Below are 19,998 nucleotides of genomic sequence, written 5' to 3' on the forward strand. Positions count from 1 at the left end.
AAGCGGCATTTTTCACCCTTTAAGAATTGACAGATCTCATTGTCTCGTTGACTCTAGAGTATAGACCCCGAAAGATATAAAAAATCTTCTATACATACACCTATATCTACATATAAAAACATAAACAAACCTGACTTACATAATATACTAGCTTATGCTCGCGACTTCATCCGCGTGGACTACACAAATTTCAAACACCTATTTCACCCCTTTAGAGGTTAAATTTTCAAAAATCCTTTCTTAGCGGATGCCTACGTCATAATAGCTATCTGCATGCCAAATTTCAGCCCGATCCGTCCAGTAGTTTTTGAGCTGTGCGTTGATAGGTCAGTCAGTCAGTCAGTCACCTTTTCCTTTTATATATTTAGATTAACTTACCTACAGCCGGTGTAAAGATTTTGCAAGTACTTAGGGTTTCTTTATAACGACCCTCTACATAGATTTTCAGAACTCCCACGGGAAGGCAGCCGGGGCAGGTTAGGTAGTCTATGAATAGGCCAGTACTTAAATGCAATATAATAAGATTTATATCCAAACATATTATAAACCAAATGATTGTCATAATGCACTTTGTAAATATCACTACATAGCCTTTGCCAAGGAATACGACAATTTGCAAACACACGACAAAACGTCGATTATTTAATGAATAAACAGCTTAAAGTTGGCTTAAAGTCAACTTGCGGCAAAATCCCACATTAATCTCCACAGACTTAACATACTAGCTGTAAGTTGCGACTTCGTCCTCGACGAACTGTCGTATAAATAAATAACCCATGTATCCAGTAACCTGTAGGGCGATCGCCTAAAACCTGCATCAATCATTATTACAATCTCAATTGTTGTGATTGGCTGAATTTGTGCGATTCTTGTTGCAACAATGCATTGTACCCAATAGTGAGCGAGTGTCAACCAATTAGAGGTGATTGCGATCGTGACAGTGTAGCTGTCATTCTTCCGCAATCGCGCAGCAGAATACCTAACGGTTGTCTCTATACTTTCAAGCAAGATCGTGGAGATACCGGCTTTTTCTCAGTAGAATCTAATTCGGTGGTAGAGTCGCATATTTCAAAAGAACCTAAGGACGAAGATAAAATTACTACTTGAAATTATTTTATAGTGACTAATAAGTCACCAATAGGTGACAAGGTAACAGACAGACAGTCACACATTCGAAGCTATAAAAATATTACTATAAATACGGAAAAGCTTAGCAAGTAGGAAGATATTTATCAAAAGGGATTTATTCGTTCGTATCTATTCCTTCTTAAGTTTATAACGGTAGCTTCTAATATTGAGTAATGAGATACAAAGAATGCAGGATAACTACACGTAACAGACGAACAGAAAATATGAACACCAGTCACCACAGACTAGAAGTTAAAAATAGACAGATGTAAACAGATAGCCTCTACATGAGATGTGTGCGAAGATGCTGATAGAATAAGAAATCTGTTGCCTACAAAGTTACCAAGTCTTCTAAATATATACAGTGAAAAGGACTGACTTATCTATCAACGCAAAGTTCAAACTACTGGACAGATCGGGCTGAAACTTGACATGCAGATAGCTGCTGTTATGACGTAGACTAAGAAAAAGAGGACTTTTGAAAATTCTACCCCTAAAGTGGTCAAATAGGGGTTCGAAATTTGTGTAGTCCACGCGGACGAAGTCGCGGGTATAAGCTAGTTTTCTATAAAATATAAGAACGTATGTGCTCAAATTGACATTTACCATAGATTAGGCAAATGTACAGTTAATATAAAAAACATCGTAAATCGTAAATGTCAATTTAAGCCAACCTGCCTTAGGTTTAAGGGAAAACTTGGCAACCCCTTGGTGAGAATTAAGCAATTTACAGTTACTAAAACATCGTAAAAAAACCCAGGTCTAAACTCCATCCTCCCCTTTCTTTTAAGGGAGGTTTTAGCCTGGCCATCTGTCAGGCTAATAGTCGACTACCATGCAAACGCGATACAATTATTCAATGGGATAAAAACGCACACAACGGGCTTGAATTTAATAAAACCATTTATTACCAGCTCCTTCTAACTTTCTTTAGTCTGTGCGGAACAATTAAAAGTGCTTATACTTCAAACATAAAATAGGCAGACGTGCCTAATTAGAGTGTGATTGATTTTGTGCCCGGAACCAATACAGAAGCCACTACTGCGGTGTTCTTAGTTAATCGTTATTGGCTTTCCATGCATATGATTATACCGGATAGATGACCTGGCTATGTAATCTTACAATACTGAGATGATCAAAAGGAGTTTAGTTAGACTTAACTACTTTGATAAGTCGTATTTAGTCGTCACAATTGTTGATTTCTTCATATTTTGAAGTACTATCAGTACCTCAGTACCCTTATTTCAGTACCCTTATTATAAATGCGAAAGTGTGTTTGTTTGTTGGTTTGTTGGTTTATTGGTTTGTTGGTTTATCGGTTTGTTGGTTTGTCCTTCAATCACGTCGCAACGGTGCAACGGATTGACGTGATTTTTGCATGGGTATAGATAAAGACCTGGAGAGTGACATAGGCTACTTTTTATCCCGGAAAATCAAAGAGGTCTTACGGGGTTTTCAAGAAACCTAATTCCACGCGGACGAAGTCGCGGGCATCAGCTAGTCACAATATAAACACAAGAAGCTCAGATAACTAAAAAACACGACTGCACTGCCAAAAAACGAACTAAAAAGTAAAAACTAGGAAATTAATGTGAGGATTCTAATGATAGGTAGCCCCATATCTACATCCAAATCTGTTCAGGCATTTAGAAGTTATGGTGGAATAAATAAACTCATATAATATTATATATGCCATGAAAACATTGCACTTTTTTGCCGGCAGTCGTGTTATAAAAGATTCTTACGCTTAAATGATGGATGGTATCGAATAATAACTAACTAATCGAATTTGGTAACTTATTTTAATAATAATTTGCGATGACCAACACATTTGGTGATTCATTTTTATATTATAGAGATTATGGTAATATATAAACTATGTATCCGCTCCCGTAGATGGTAGATGGGAGAGGAGAAAGGCATATAATATGCATCGTCTCCCACGGCGATGTTAGAGCGACGATGTAATCAGACGCCCCAGGTGTCACTTGGACCCTGAGATTGGATGGATCGCATAACAAGCGTTTATAGTATTCGGGCGACAGACTGTCAAACAAATAATCCAGATTCAATCACACCAGGCCGCCATGGGTCGACAGGAGGTCTTTAGCGTTCAGACGGACAGCCCACCCGTAAGCACCCCAAGGCGAGCACGCGCTTCGCAAATTTGTTTCCACCGAGTAAATTACTCTCCGAACGGTACCTGCTAAGCTATGATCACCTGGTAATTCTACGGGCTTGGCATATTTGATAGTACTTATTGTAACGGATGTTGGCACTTTGGCAGCAAGGAAGGTTATCTCGTCTTTTAAGGCATCTTGAAGGAATTTACTTAGTTCAATTTGAATCTGTATTATTAGCTACTTTGCTTAGATTATAAACTACATTAAAATCCTGTTAACAGTCTTGGGAGAAAACTGCATACTTTCAAAGCAGAAGCTTCTATCAGACCTATAATTATTAGCAATCATATTTAATTTTTTGAACCGTATATCATTTCTGGCGACATGCACTCTGAATAACTCCTCTATAACCTATATCTACTCTTGAATTTGTCAAAAACTTCCTCTAATCGTTTCATATTTTGTAGCGGTCTCTACGATACCCTAACAAAAGGAGACCAATAGCAATTAGTGATTTAAAATTCAAAACAAAATATTGATCGCTCATAAAATAAAAATTTCACGTTTTACTTCCTACGCGTGATAGTTAAATGTGTACAAGGGATAGGCGCCAGTGTCTATGCACGTGGAATATGAACGAAAAAATACAATGGTCGATAAAAAACAGGCGTGCAATATTAAAATCAAGTCATCTTTATACGTGACGTGAAAGCTTAAACTATCGGGTTATTGGTCGAACTAATGTTACTTTCCAGGAAATCATATCAGTAATATGGGAAACCGCTTTTGGATTTAGCTGGGCATTCCTGCGTGTACGATTGCATTTGCCGTTGAATGTAACTAGTTGCATGTACGACTTCGTCCGCGTGGACTACAAAAATTTCAAACCCCTATTTCATTCCTTTAGGAGTAGAATTTTCAAAAATCCTTTCTTAGCGGATGCCTACGTTATAATAGCTATCTGCATGCCAAATTTCAGCCAGATCCGTCCAGCAGTTTGAGCTGTGCGTTGATAGATCAGTCAGTCAATCAGTCAGTCAGTCAATCACCTTTTCCTTTTATATATTTAGATAAAAACTTCATACTTTGTTCAATCTTTTATTAGGGTTCAGTACCCTATTACTCCTCCACTGCCCGTCAGTTCGTTTGTCTATCTATCCGTCAGCGGGCTGTATCTCATGACACGTAATAGGTAGAGAGTTGTTCACAGAATGTGTATTTCTATTGTTGCTATAACAACAAATAAATATTTTAATAAAAAGTACATAATCTTGAACGATGGTATAGAATATAAAACCCTTCGTGTGCGAGTCCGACTCGCACTTGGACCAGTTTTATTTTGCAAAGCAAAGATTTATTAAAGACACCTCATGGAACCGAGTTCTGAACTAGGCTATTGTGTCATAGTGCCAACCACGATATTAACACGCGAGGGTACCTACAAACTTTTAGAAGTCCAAACAAAAGCCATAACAGCTTTTTATGGCTCTGAAACACGACATCTCTGGTTTTCCTAACATTTAATAATAGAATTTGTAATTGTAATTTTCTTAGTATTTGTGAATCACCTACTAGGTATTTTTACTAGTTAATTGACATTGATTTCATATTATTATATTGTAAAAAAGCTTGCTTAAATTATTTGGTCTCTTCAAACGTGCTGTTATAAAATTGTAATCCTATTTGGCTTTATTTTAAGTCTGACGTTATGTAAAATTATATTATCTGTAAACGCTGTTGATTACAAATAAATGAATAAAATAAATAAAATAAATTGGCAATACAGAATCAAAGAAACTACCAATGCTTTTAAATCGTCAAATAAATCTGCCACTGCTAGTTAAGAATGCTCTTCCTACCGAGCCCATGATTAAGTCTAATTTTAGGACATAAAATTTTATAGAAATACTAAGAAATGCTTGGTGAGATTATGATTCAAACTCGCGATGTTTGATGTGTATAAACTACTAGCAACACGCCCCGGCTTCGCACGGGTAGCTTATTACAATTTTCGTAGGAATCTCTAATTTTTCTAAGAATAATATAGCCTATGTCACTCAGGAATAATGTAGCTTTCTACTGGTGAAAGAATTTAAAAATCGATTCAGTAGTTCCAGAGATTACCCTCCACAAAAAAAACTTAGGTATACACTTTATCTCTTTATAATATTAGTATAGATAAAGCTACTTTACCATCTGAATAATATCAAAACCTTTGTTTTGATTTAGAACTAACGCAAAACCAAGAACCGATCGAAGATAAAAATCTTGTCTGCGGGCCTCCGCACCATTTCCTTCCCAAAAATCCCATCTATCATTCAATTTACCGAAAATAAAGATGACTGATTAAACGCAACGTCCCGGGAGGCCGATCGTTTCTAAACTACTTCCTCTAATCAGATACACGTGAACGACAAATCTGCATTTTTTTTTTTTGTAATTTTTTTGGTTCCTTCAATTAGGCAACATTCCGCGGTTCCGCCCTCCCGTTAGCGCTTCACTAGTTTAGACATTGCGGGTTTTCATTGTGATACGTTAAAAAATAATATCGGCATAGGTGCTGTTCAGGGATTGGAATAGTTAGAGCTACGTTAAACATGATCGATTCGTGTTCAATTTAGATATGAGCCTCAATAGCTCAACGGGTAAAGGAGTGGACTGAAAACCGAATGGTCGACGGTTCAAACCCCGCCCGTTGCACTATTGTCGTACCTACTCCTAGCACAAGCTTGACGCTTAGTTGGAGAGGAAAGGGGAATATTAGTCATTTAACATGGCTAATATTCTTTAAAAAAAAAAAAAAAAAAACAAGTTTCTAGACCCAGCGGCTTACCTGTTGATATATCAGTCATTTAGTTTGCCGTTTTATACCTAGATATATCTAGAACTAGCTGATGTCCGTCACTTCGTAAGCGTGGATTTAGGTTTTTAAAAATCCCGTGAGAACTCATTGATTTCCCGGGATAAAAAGTAGCCTATGTCACTTTGCAGGTCTTTAAGTATACCCATGCATAAAATTACGTCGATCCGTTGCTCCGTTGCGACGTGATTGAAGGACAAACCAACAAACCAACAAACAAACACACTTTCGCATTTATAATATGGGTAGGTACTGATTTAATAGCGTGACAAAACTTCTTCTATTCTAAACATTACAGTTAAAGTTTAAATTAAAATTTCAATTCTTTCAGATCTTTGTCCCCGAGAATACTGGCCCTAGCAAGATCTACCTATCATGAATTTAATTAATTCATGCGAAACTGTAGCATAGAACAATAACTACGTCCACTCCGCAGACCGCGGTCCCTGCATAGCATGCTAGAGCGTTTGTTTGTTTGTTTGTCCTTCAATCACGTAGCAACGGTGCAACGGATTGACGTGATTTTTTGCAGTTAACGACCTGGAGAGACATAGGCTACTTTTTATCCCGGAAAATCAAAGTGTTCCCATGGGATTTTTAAAATACCTAATTCCACGCGGACGAAGTCGCGGGCATCAGCTAGTTAATAATTATAAATCTGATAGAAGCTTTTTGCATAGATAAAGACCTGGATAGTGAGTTTTTATCCCGGAAAATCAAAGAGTTCCCCGAGATTTTTAAAAAATCTAATTCCACACGGTCGAAGTCGTGGGCATCAGCTAGTTATTTCATAAAGTTTTAAGTTGTTCTTACGTTTAGTGTTAACTTAAAGTTTAAAGTTATATTTAATGGTTTTGTTAAGTTCAAGTTTAAAAAATCTATTAAAAATATGCTCCTGAAAAAAGCATATTACACAATTGAAGATTATCTAAATGATAAAAGAGCGTGGATTTGACCTGCAGCTCGTTCCAGCAACGCACAAGACTGCAAATACTATTTTATACATGGCATAATCTTGTACCTATATCAAATATTTGAAAAGAGCAACCGCCGAGTTTCTTGCTGGTTCTTCTCGGTAGGAAAGGCATTCCGAACCAGTGGTAGATGCATCCGACTATTCGTAAGTGCTTGTAAAAGTTTATACGAATAAAAAAGATTTTTATTTTATTTTATTTATTTTATTTTGGTATAATGAGAACAGATCCCTAACGCTTATATGGCGCCCCCGGGGTTTTGCCCGGATGCTTTGCATATTTGGATATCTCCCACAGCGGCATACAGTCGTAATTAGACTCGGATAATATATGCGTACGACGACTAATGTAGACAAATACAACGAAAATTTATGTAAGTAGGGATTTTGTATAAAGAAATTCTAGAATAAATTGAGTAGAAAGAATGGAAACAACGTTTACAGAGAACATTTTGAAAATAATTGAGTGATGCTTTTCAACTATACCTACTTAAATAGCAACAACAACCGATTTAGCAACAGTGTTTCTGATAAATTCATATCTCTCAATATACCATCCAAAACCAAAAATTCTAGTCAGAAGGAACAAAACTCTAAATTCCGAATATTTTGGTTAGCAGATTCTTCACCAACCTTACAAATAATAATAATCTATTTTTGCACGGCGATCGTTGGAAAAAAGTTTAAAGACATCCGATCAAGTAATCTCAGTAGTATAGCTATTGAGTATATGCCGTAGTGATGGGAAACAAACATTATCGATAGATCGATAAGGCTCGGATAGACGCTCCGCGGGGGGCTCCTATCGCATGGCACATCGGGCGCCTAAATTCCTGCGTGCAACGTACACCCGCGCATAGGAGTCGCAGTGACGGACGGAAGGCTCGTTAAGTTAGTATGGATAAGATCATGTACGACTAATTTATAGCACTTTTTTTAAAGACTATCAACCATGCTAATCATGACTAATATTCCCCTTTACCCTCCAACTAAGCGTTAAGCTTGTGTTAGTAGGTATGTCAATAGTGCAACGGGTGGGATTTGATCCGCCGACCTTTCGGAATTCAGTCCGCTCCTCAACCGTTGATCTATTGAAACACAGGTAGGTACGTATACCTACGCTTTTATGAATACGATAGAAATCTTAGATCTCCAATTGGATAAAATTAAATGATGAGTTAACTTTAAACTTATTAAATGTTATTAACCTCGAATTTCTTATCCAAACTGCATGGAAGAAATCGACTGTGTTATCAAAAGAGTAGCTACCTATCTAAAGGATTTCTCCTCCGCTTCTTATTGGTTGAAGCAGCGCTATTATTTTAGTTACAGAGACATTGGCAATAGACTTTGCTGTGCTATGATATTTTCAAAACCTTACAAAGGTTTTGAAAATATCACCATATCCATGTTGTCTTTAGTCACACATAAGTGTACAAACCTTATCGTATTTCGAAATCAAACATTAAAATATAATGCAGAAACGACAGGTAGGCACCGTATGCCGTGCACACAGAATGTAAAAAACACGACGAAAACTTCCTTCATAGACTCTTTACATGAATTGCAACCTTACAGTGTTAATTTTAGGGTTTAAATTTAAAACAGAATATCAGAAAACACGTCGAAAATTTCCTCGCCAACTCTCCACACGAGTTGAAACCTAATTTCTAAAGTTTTAGGGTTGAAATTGGTTTATAGTGGTGTAATAATAAATCTTGTAGTACGATGACACGTGTCAGGTATTCCGGGAGCTGTCAGAGTGACGTAATGTGTTTATTTATGACATGCGGCGCGGCGTCATCGATGACGTGGGAATGTCTTGGACGGACAACACTGATCTATGATAATTGATAGACCTAGTTGGTATTTCAGTTTGTGCATGCCATTGCTGTTAAACTTTTCTATGGTGGCGGCAATAGTTTTATGGTGTTTTCATAAAAAATATGTTACGTTGTTATGTGAAATACATAGGTACTTAAATTTTGGATAGGCACCTAGCCTATCCAAAATAGAAGTATGACAAAGATCTTTCACTCTGAAATAAAATCGTTTATTTTTAGGAGAACCTGTAGAGATATACGAAAACTAAATAAAGTTCTTCGAGAAATTTACCTATTTTTAAAAGAATATGAGATAAGTTAGTACTTTAGTCATAAAAATGCTTAGTTAAAAACTTAAATACTTAGTTTTTTTAAAAACTGGCCGAATTGAGAACCACCTCCTTTTTGGAAGTCAGTCAAAAACAAAATATGTACGTGCCAAGTTTTTAAATTGCACCAAGTGTTTTTTAAAATATTTATTAAAATAGACTTCTGTAGATTTATGAGCCTTGACATTATTATTCCAACGAACTTACAATAATATTGTACAACGTTGTTACTTGTGTATCTACATCATCAAAATTCGGCAAAATTCGTAAACAGCGTTTACACACACCGATATTTTCCTCATGGGCCAATGTGCACTGAGGCCATAAACCACAAAAGATAAATTATGCGACACTTTTGCCATCCGCCCGACCATCAAACATTAATGTTAAATTTCACACAGAGAGATTGATTAATAAAATATTTATTTATTATACAGAAAAAAACACACAACACAAATCGAAATACCCATAAAGCTAAACAAGAAAACTATTATTAATTTATCCACATTTCAATAATGACGCACGGTCGAATAAATCAGAACGTTTTTATTATGCTCACAGAGATGCCGTTATAATATTATACTAGAGAAGCAGAGTAATCGACATAGCTCAACGGGTTGTGATTTGTGAAGCTAAAGTGGCAATAAGACAAGGCACATTAGTCCGAAAAATCGATAAACGTCGGGGTCTCAAGATTTTATAATAGCGACCTCACACTGGGCATCGTTAGAAGACCCCTCACTAGATCATCAAACGAGTCGCAACGGCCGCGCCTCGCAGAGAGCCGCTGGTTCCATGCAGCACAAGTCCATGGCGTATTGTAGTTCCTACAAGAGACCTATGTCCAGCAGTGGGAGTCTATCGGCTGACAATGGTGGTGACAATATTAAAGTTAACATCAATTACATAAACTGCTCAGAATACAGCATGTAATTTATTGATAACATACATTTCTCGCTTCTGGTTGGCCGAAACGACTTTTCTCGATTCTCTAGATCTAGCGAATAGCTTCGGAATTCGACAATATCAATATTATAATATCGTCGCTAGGTCAAATGACTTTCGTGGCGTAAGAACCTTATTAACCTTAACCTAGCGACGAAATTATGACATAATTTTGACGGTATTTAAAAAAAAACTAGTGACGTAGTATATAAGGTAGGGATGCATTTCAGACGCCTAATGTATGGGGTTTGCAGCTCTATGGTGTATTACTCAATGTTCGAGCGCACACGCATAGTCCGAATTCCAATAGTTTTTGTCTCCCTCCCGCCACCCATACACCCATACACGCCACGGTTAATTAAAACCGTGTATTAGCATAAACAAATAAAATGCCCCATTAGGAATTCAATTTACAATCTCTGAAGTCGTTTGAATTAGTCGCAGTAAATAATACCTCGGAAACAGTTGGATAATAACATTATGGTCTAAGACAAGGAAGATGGCGTCCAATTTAAAACGTCATTTATAATTCCATACTAATATTACAAATGTGAATATTTATCTGTTTGTCTGCCTGCCTGTCTGGTACGTTTTTACAACTCAGTCGTTTACCCATTCTTAGTGAATTTTGGCACAATTATAATTTTCATTTCGAAGGTGGACATAGGGTATATTTTTATTTCGAGAAAACGATAAATTCCTGTAATATTATATTACATTACCATTATATATAATCTATTTCTACGGCTATACTCACGTAACCAGTCGACGTTAGCGCGACTAGTTTCGAGCCCATCCGGGGTCCTTTATCAAGGGGGTCAGTTCGCGCACGCGTCGCGTTTAAGACTTAAACAGCTAAGACTGAGGCAGCTAAGCAAATAGTGCCTTTAGCTACACTAATCGTAGTAACACAACTTACGTAAAGATCTTCATTCCCGCTACCTCTCATAACTTAGACGCGATCCATAACTCACATCGGTCAGCGACGAATTCATAATATCGAGACAGCCAAGCAAATAGTATACGCGTAGCTAGTGTAGCTAATCGTAACATCACAAACTGTATTGCTATCATCATAGTTCATTACCGCGACCTCTTATGACTTAGACGCAATCCATAACTCACAACGGTCAGCGACGAATTCATAATATCGAGACCGCCAAGCAAATAGTATACGCTTAGCTAGTGTAGCTAATCGTAACATCACAAACTGTATTGCTATCATCATAGTTCATTACCGCGACCTCTTATGACTTAGACGCAATCCATAACTCACAGCGGAAAGCAATGAATTCATTACATCGAGACAGCTAAGCAAATAGTGCCTTTAGCTACACTAATCGTAACATCACTAAACTTATGTTACCATAGTTCTTCGGACCACATGCGGATTGAATCTGGAACTGTTCTTAGTTTTACATTTATTCACTCATAACAAAAAAAACGTGTCTTACTGCCGTACTCAGAGTCGCTTAATCGTTACTAAAGTTTAGTTAAAACGAGACAGAGCTATATCTCTCACATAAATCTGTCCCGTTCGACTCTGGGTACGGCAGTTAGCTGTAAAAACACTATTTAACGATAACTAATATTGCTCTTTTCCTTCCAACTAAACATGGAGCCCATGTCAACACAACGTTCATACATTGTTCAAGTCTAATATGGAGATTTAAAACGTCCTTTTCGATTTCATTCTGTACGAAACGAACGTACAATAAACTCAACAGCTGTTGAGTTTCAACTATAAATATTTTTAAAATTCAATATTTTCAGCGATGTTCTACAATAACAAACATATCGATTAAATATTGCATATTGTTATTGCACGCGATTGAATGCCTAATTTAGTGTAATGTTTAATTCATTAAGAAGCGATCACGCTCGCGAACTTATTTCCTGTGTAAATAAATTGCATGACGAAAACCTACATGCAAATTTTCTAGACCCAGTGGTACGTTGATATAATATGTCAGTCAAACTCCTTTTATTGTAAGTAATTTGAAACCCTTTACTCGTGGTTCTAGGAACAATTCCTCGAGCTACCCGCCTGTACATTACAACTTGTCCGGCCTCGTCCCGCTCGCGAGCGCGACGGGACGCCATTGTCCCGCTGTCCCGCACTGAGGGCTCGAGCCACACACCGCTGACGAATAGGCATGCGCCACTGATATATCGATAATAATCATCAGTACCCATACTACCTATAAATACGAAAGTGTGTTTGTTTGTTGGTTTGTCCTTCAATCACGTTGCAACGGTGCATCGACGTGATTTTTTGCATGTTTATATATAAAGACCTGGAGAGTGACATAGGCTACTTTTTATTGCGGGAAATCAAAGAGTTCCCACGGCAATTTTAAAAACCTAATTCCACGCCGACCTAGTCGCCGGCATCAGCTAGTGTTTTATATTACAGACGATCGATATCGATATAAACATAGTTGGCATTTGGCACACGGACTACCAAGGTTCCGTTCAATGTTACTCAGTATTATCAACTTGACGATTCGAAAGCACTTTGTTAAAGTTTATTTAAATTAAAAACTTTTATATCCGTTCTGTTCTATTTAGTAAATAATTGACAGGTGACAGGTTACACAAACATGTTGATTTTTCTAAACCACCCCAAAACTGACCTATCAACAACAAATAATGTATTTTTGTAGCCCCATAAAAATGAGGTTTCCTTATCGAGTCTAGGCTAACCATCTACGAAGCTTTTAATTTTTTTTGATAACAATCAATAACGAAATTTAATGGCAACAAGTATCATGCCTTGAGAAGTTATTTAAGAAATAAAATACTGCGAATATATTAAACCTATAAATTTATATACTTTAATTTTTATCGTATTAAAAAGAGAACAAAGCACCTCACTAGCGTGGCGCCTCGCGGGCCACCGCGCCGCGGGGCTCCATTGTTCGAGCACTTAAAAGTGCCTCATATTCGGTTACCCGCCTATATTACACGCCTATACACGCTATCGATATCACACTCTGCTCCATTTACAAACATCCCTAAATCACAAACACGAACAATCCAATTTAAATGTAATTCCATTAGTCATAAGATTGAGATTGTATTAGCCTTGTTTTAAGGTTTTACATCATTTGGATCGCGGCGTGAACGACATAATTTTCATTTTACTACTTCTTGAACAAACACAGACTTTAAATAAATAATCGTACAAAGATCTAACGTCACACCTTATTTGAATTCGCCTTTGTCATAAGAGACCCCGTTTTATTTTTAAACAAAACCCTATGAGAAAAAACTTAAAATTTTATTTATAAAGCGATAAAAAGAAAATTTATTATGCGGTTTTCTTTTAATGTGTTGTTAAATTAATGTTTGGGACTTATTAACTATGGAAGAGTCGTTATTAGCAACTTAAACATATTTGGAGATCTGTGTTTCGCGTAACTTGACGTTATTTATTAAATTCCGGCTTTAGGAGTAGATTAACAAAATGTCTACCACTTGTTATAGAACTTGAAAATATTTGTTTTATGACATGCTTGTTCGTCGAGCACGAAACAGTCTCATAAATTATGTATAGGTTAATGTTCTGCAAGAAAGGTCCAAACGATTACGCCGCGCTACAGGTCGACTGATTAAGGAAACCTACCGTATTAGATTGTATAATACCGTATTAGATTGTATAATGTACCATAGGTATAAATAACTCCTATAGTACGCGATTAACATAATACTGCAGTGTAGATTTTTCAGCCGCTAACAAAGAATATATAATTTTTATTATCAGCATCATCACAATGGATTTAGAGACTACAGTCCTACAGGACTAAGTGAGGGCACATACCTCAGGGTCTATCTTCTTGTACTCGGGGTCCTCCTCGTCCACCTCGAAGTACAGCTCCGTAGACGTGAGAGACAGCGTCCCGGGGGCGGTAAGGCCTGGAGCCACCAGCTTCGCGCGCGTGCTGATGTTCACTGGACCTGCACATTACATATCCATATTAATCACTACCCATATTATAAATGCAACAGTGTGTTTCTTCGTTGGTTTGTCCTTCAATCATGTCGCAACGGGGCAACGTATCGACGTGATTTACGTGGATGTCGTATCGTGCATGGGTGTAGTTAAAGAGCTGGCGAGTGACATAGGCTACTTTTTATCCAGAAAAATGAAAGAGTCCCCATGGGATTTTTAAAAACTTAATCCACGCGAACGAAGTCGGGGGCATTAGGTAGTATTATATATGCGAAAGTCCGTCTGTCTATCTGTAACCTTTTTATACTTCATCTGTTTAACCGATTTTGATGAAAGGTACAGAGATAGCTAGCATCTTGGAGACGGACTTAGAGTACGGTTTATTGCAGAAAATCAAAGAGTTCCCACGGGATATGTATTGACGAAATTTGGAAATGAAATAGCTTGTATCCCGGAGTTAAACATAGGCTACTTTTTATCCCGGAAAATGAAAAAAAAATCACAGGTTTTTTTACATAGGTTTGTAAAAAAGCCTAAATCCACGCGGAGGAAATCGCGGGCTTGATGTAAATAATAATAAGTGATTTTTCAGGAAAAGAACAAAATATTTAAAAAACCGTGGGAAAGGCGCCCTAATGGCCAGTATTAGGTAAATTCTTCACAAATCCATTCGTTACAATAACTTATAAAGGATAAACATAAACAGGTAAAATATATATGGTCTTTATGAGAATTTTAAATTCCATACGGAACTCTTAATGAAATAGAAAATTGGTAAACGTGTAGATTGAAGTCAGCATTCACGTACAAAAATATTGAAAACTTTTTCTGCCAACAAAATTTTTTATTGAACGAATTGTTTCTATCCAATATCGGAGACTACTTACCAGTAAGGTCTTGTTCTGCGTCCCGTTCGTCCAAAAGCAATTCAGCGTCGTCCAGCAACTCGGCAGCGGGCGGCGCCGGCAGCTGCGCTCCCCCGGACGCCTGAGCGATTCTTGCGTGTAACTCTTCCGTGGCCTACGAATCACGATTAACGATTAAACGAACTTACCTCTACGTGAAGTTCTATCATAATTATACGAAGTGCTACGACCGAAGAATTAGTTCTAACTAGATGATGCCCGCGACTTCGTCCGCGTGGGTTTAGGTTTTTAAAAATCCCATGGGAACTCTTTGATTTTCCGGGATCAAAAGTAGCCTTTGTCCTTCCCCGGGATGCAAGCTATCGCTATACCAAATTTTGTTAAAAACGGTTGAGCGGATGGGCCGTGAAAGGCTAGCAGACAGACAGACAGACAGACACACTTTCGCATTTATAATATTAGTATGGATTAACTACAACTACAGTCTTCATCATCATCACGATCAACCCATCGCCGGCTCACTACAGAGCCAAGGGTCTCCTCTCAGAGTGAGAAGGATCTTGGCCATAGTCTACCACGCTGGCCATGTGCGGATTGGTAGACTTCACACACCTTAGAGAACATTATGGAGAACTCTCAGGCATGCAGTACAACTACAGTACGCGGCAGAAAATAATGTGCATCCACCTTTAGAAGGAGATGGCGGATTTTTGTCTCTGTCATTGAGACCGACAAAACGTCATATAGGTATGAGTGACAGAGACAACGACAAAGCCGAAATGTCATTCTAAAGGCCGATGTACATTACTTTCTGCCGCGTACTGTACTAGTTGGCCCCGAACTGAGGTCTCATGTCCAATGAGTTTGGACTACCGACTAATCGATACTAGCGCCGTCTATCGACACAATTGTAAAATTTTGAGAAAAAGCTTTTGCAGAGAAAAATCAGTCAGGCGCTTTCTCTCTATTTTCACGTGTATTTCCCGTTCCATTTAAAATTGGTGAACTATAATGTTCAAATTTTACATGCTTCCAAATGAAAAATAAATAAATATCAAAACCGATTTAGATATTTTGATCATTTGCGATTTAAGTATCATTGGCAAAAGCAAAATCATTTTTTGGAAGTCGTTTAAAAATACGTTTATTATAGTCCGTACAAAATGAGTTTTCATACGCCATTTTAACTGTATGGGTCAACAGCTGTCATGTCAAAAGTACGGTTCACCTTTAAAACAAAGACTAAAATAGTACTTTTGACATGACAATTGACACGTAAAGTTAAAATGGTTCGTGAGGACTCATTTTCTACGCATTATACCTGTAAAATAGCGTCATTGGGCGGCGGTAGCGGTGCGTGGTGTGATCTGGTAGCGTGCCTCCTGCCGCGAGCATCTGGCACCAGCCGTCTTCTTCTACGCGCGTCGTCTTCCCAAGAATCCAGTTTCCAAAACCCCCCGTCTATTGATTCTCCTTCACTCACACTATAAACAAAATATTTTATCTCGTTTCTTCATTAGCACTGTAAGATACAAATATAAGTACAAGTATAGGTTACTAGCTGATGCTCTCGATTTTGTCCGTATGGATTTCATAATCAGTATCAACCGATAGACGTCCACAGCTGGACATAGGTCTCTTATAGGGACCTCCACACGTCACGGTCTTGCGCCGTCTGAATCCAGCGGCTCCCTGCGACTCCGCATGGATTTAAGTTTTTAAAATCCCGTTGGGAGTTCCTTGATTTTCCGGGACATGGTATTTTTTATCCCGACTATAATATGTCACTCCCCAGCTCTAAGGCTGAGATAAATAGAGCGCACTTTAACTTTGCTCAGACTTAAGATTGAGTTAAAACGAGACGGATTTATGTAAAAGATATAGCTGTCTCGTTTTAACTCTGTCTTAAGTCTTAGCTAAGTCAGAGTGTGCTCTATAGATCCCACCCTCACTTAATCCATGCAAAAAAAATCACGTCGATACAATGTGACGTGATTGAAGGATAAACCAACAAACAAACAAACACACTTTCGCATTTATAGTATGGGTAGTGATAGTTACCCAGCTCTGGCCGCGGCTGCGTGCTGCAACTTGTCTAATAGCCGCGCGGCGGACGCTTGGTCCCGGCGCCGGGCCGCGGCTATTAGTCGCTCGCAAGTTCGCTCTTCCTCACCTCTCTCTTGATTTGTTGTCGCGCACAGACACTGTAACAAAACAATATCTGATGACTAACTAACTAGTTTACACTGACATTTACTTGACTAACGGCCAATCTTCTTTATGCCTTCTTCAAATTACGTGGGAATAGCGAAGTGCAATGTGCTGATTTGGGACTGGGAACGGCCATTGAACAAAAGAAAAAAACCTGAGATCTCCCTTCCCTGACATGTACGCAAAATTTACACAAATCTGGTAGAAAAGTCTTTTCCGTTAAACTTTAAGGTGATCATGCGTTAAGCGTCAAGAGAAATAAGTAGCGTATAAGTGCCACGCATCTGCCCGTTCGTGTGTGGTGGCAACTAGGTGAGAGCATTTGACGCAAGCGGCACCAACGCGCGTTCATTGGCATTTTATAGAATCACCGTGAAAGTAATGTACATCGGCCTTTAGAGTGACATTTCGGCTTTGTAGAGAGTTGTCTCTGTCACTCATACCTATATGACATTTTGTCGGTCTCAACGACCGAGGCAGTGCTCTACAAATCTGCTATCTCCTTCTAAAGGTCGATGTACATCACTTTCGGCCACGTACCTACTGTAATCTACTTATCTTGTCGTATTTTCCAAAAAAAAACAGATAAAATAATTTATTTATTTGCGACAAAATGTTAGTGGACAATTTTATTCTCTAAATCGCTTTCTCAGCACATCAGGTAGAATGAAGATAATTTTCTATAACTATTTTGAGAACAACTTAGAAGAAATTGCAGTCAAAAAAAGTACCTCGAAATCTGCATGTTTGAGGACATCATCCGCCCTCATCCTGTTCAGTATAAATTCGGCTTCGTTCGCCACTCTCACGATGTGGTCTCTCATAGCATGTGACAGCAATCGACCCTCGTTGATCAGCTCTATGAACGCCAGACCGGCGTGCTTCTGCAGGGAGTTCTGCCACTCCTGGGAGCAGAGCAGCATCACCAGCTCCACCACTGAGGTGCTGGATTTAAAGGTCTGGAGACCTGCAATGAACGGATTTGGGTAGTAGGTATGTTTGGAATAATTGCCTTGTTAGCAACGACGGTTGGTACGTACTGCGCAATAGACGATTCATTCCAACAAGAATTTTTTGATGTTCTATACATTTACAGTACGTGGCCGAAAACAAATGTACATTGACCTTTAGAAGGCGATAGCAGATTTGTAGAGCGCTGTTCCTGTCGTTGAGATCGACAAAACGTCATGTAGGTATGAGTGACAGAGACAACGCTCTACAAAGTAGAAATGTCATTCTAAAGGCCGATGTACATTACTTTCGGCCGCGTAATGTAACTCATTGGTCATTGGCAGAGTGAACTAGAGTGGAGAAACTCTCGGTTTGATCCTAAATCGACGATATGTCAAATAGGCTATGGTGACGTAGAATCATAGAAAAATAGGGCTACCTGCGTAGCCTGCGTACCTGCTTAGAGAAACTTTCAGCTTTTATAAAAAACGAAGGTCTAGCACGCGCTGGCTCTTAGTCCAGTAGAGAGAGCGCTATATTGACTCCATTCCACGGATAGGGTACAGTTACTAAAAATGTTATCATAACTTACCCTCCATCAGCAATTCCTGTCCGTGACTTCCAACCAGAGTTTTGGAGAGAAACGGCGCGAAGTCCAGCATGATCTCCCTCAACAGTGGGCACACCGGTCCCAACGCTGTCTCCAGTTTGTGTGTGAGGGAAGCCTCGCGAGACACGCCGTCCGCGGACATTGATGCGTTCATTGTGAGGCCGGCGAGGGTTTCGTTATCCTATGTAATACAAGAAACTGAACGTCTAATCTAATCGGCTAATGTTATAGTACGTGACAGGTAGTGATGACAATCGGGGTATGAGGACACACCCGCACGTCACCCGCGCTCGCCCGCACCGGGTTAGAGGGGGGCTCTGTCCAGGGCGTCTCCACACCGATTGCTACCTTGACATGTCGACTACTTACTTATACGTAGATGTCAAAACGGAGGACACCAAAAAGCCATAATCATTTTAACCGCTTATTATGCAAAACAATCGTATTTATTCTTGACAAAACAAATAAGCGAAATTCCGCGTGCGAAAAAACGTACGCAGACTTCCCGCTCGAATGTGTCATTTGTTGAAGAGCGATATTGTTTACGCTGTATTCTAATTTCTCATCCCTACAAGTCTAATAAAGTATTTAATTTAAAAAACTAACTTACCGGATGTAAATGTCTTTGCGCAGTTTGCAAACTTCTATTTTGGTGTCGCTGAGCAAGGTGGTGGTGTTCTGAATTTCTCATATGAATTTGTTTGTCGATATCTGTGACAAAATCAGAAATTAGTCAGCTATAACTCATGAAGTTATTCAATTGATCTCGTATCAAGCGTTTGTGTGAGTTACCTTCATGTATATTTCCTTCGTGATCTCTCGTCCTTCCAGTAATTGTGGCAGGACCTCTTTCACCATCTTCGTTTAAGTTTACGTCAGTCCAGGATTCGTCGTTACTCACCTAGGAAATACGCACAAATTTCACAAAAACATTCTTCTTAAGTAATCTTCTAAAATTAATTTTTTTAACATTTTTTTTTATTGAAGTGGATTATTATATTATGCATTTAAGTGAGAGATTTAGGTATATCGTAGCTTAAAACTTACGCCCATGTTTGCCCAATTTGAAGTGCTCTTATTGATACACTAGCTTACGCTCGCGACTTCGTCCGCGTGGACTACACAAATTTCTAATCCCAATTTCACCCCTCTAGGGGTTGAATTTTCAAAAATCCTTTCTTAGCGGATGCCTACGTCATAATAGCTATCTGCATGCCAAATTTC

The 19,998-nt window shown here is 38.5% G+C and overlaps 1 protein-coding gene across 19 annotated transcripts in view; it reads right to left on the minus strand.

Moving 5' to 3' along the window:
* rg (A kinase anchor protein rugose) overlaps positions 1-19,998 on the minus strand; it is a 530,630-nt gene that overhangs the window by 197,510 nt on the left and 313,122 nt on the right. For all 19 annotated transcript variants that reach the window (XM_069506123.1, XM_069506120.1, XM_069506125.1 and 16 more), the window contains 8 exons: positions 19,567-19,675; positions 19,385-19,485; positions 18,757-18,955; positions 17,945-18,180; positions 17,064-17,206; positions 16,324-16,486; positions 15,024-15,156; positions 14,005-14,141 (listed from right to left, as the gene is read on the minus strand). In XM_069506123.1, coding sequence (XP_069362224.1) covers positions 14,005-14,141; positions 15,024-15,156; positions 16,324-16,486; positions 17,064-17,206; positions 17,945-18,180; positions 18,757-18,955; positions 19,385-19,485; positions 19,567-19,675 — 1,221 coding nt within the window. The remainder of the gene's footprint in view (positions 1-14,004; positions 14,142-15,023; positions 15,157-16,323; positions 16,487-17,063; positions 17,207-17,944; positions 18,181-18,756; positions 18,956-19,384; positions 19,486-19,566; positions 19,676-19,998) is intronic.

This window comes from Maniola hyperantus, chromosome 22 (assembly GCF_902806685.2).
Source record: "Maniola hyperantus chromosome 22, iAphHyp1.2, whole genome shotgun sequence".
In the NCBI taxonomy this organism is placed as follows: domain Eukaryota; kingdom Metazoa; phylum Arthropoda; class Insecta; order Lepidoptera; family Nymphalidae; genus Maniola; species Maniola hyperantus.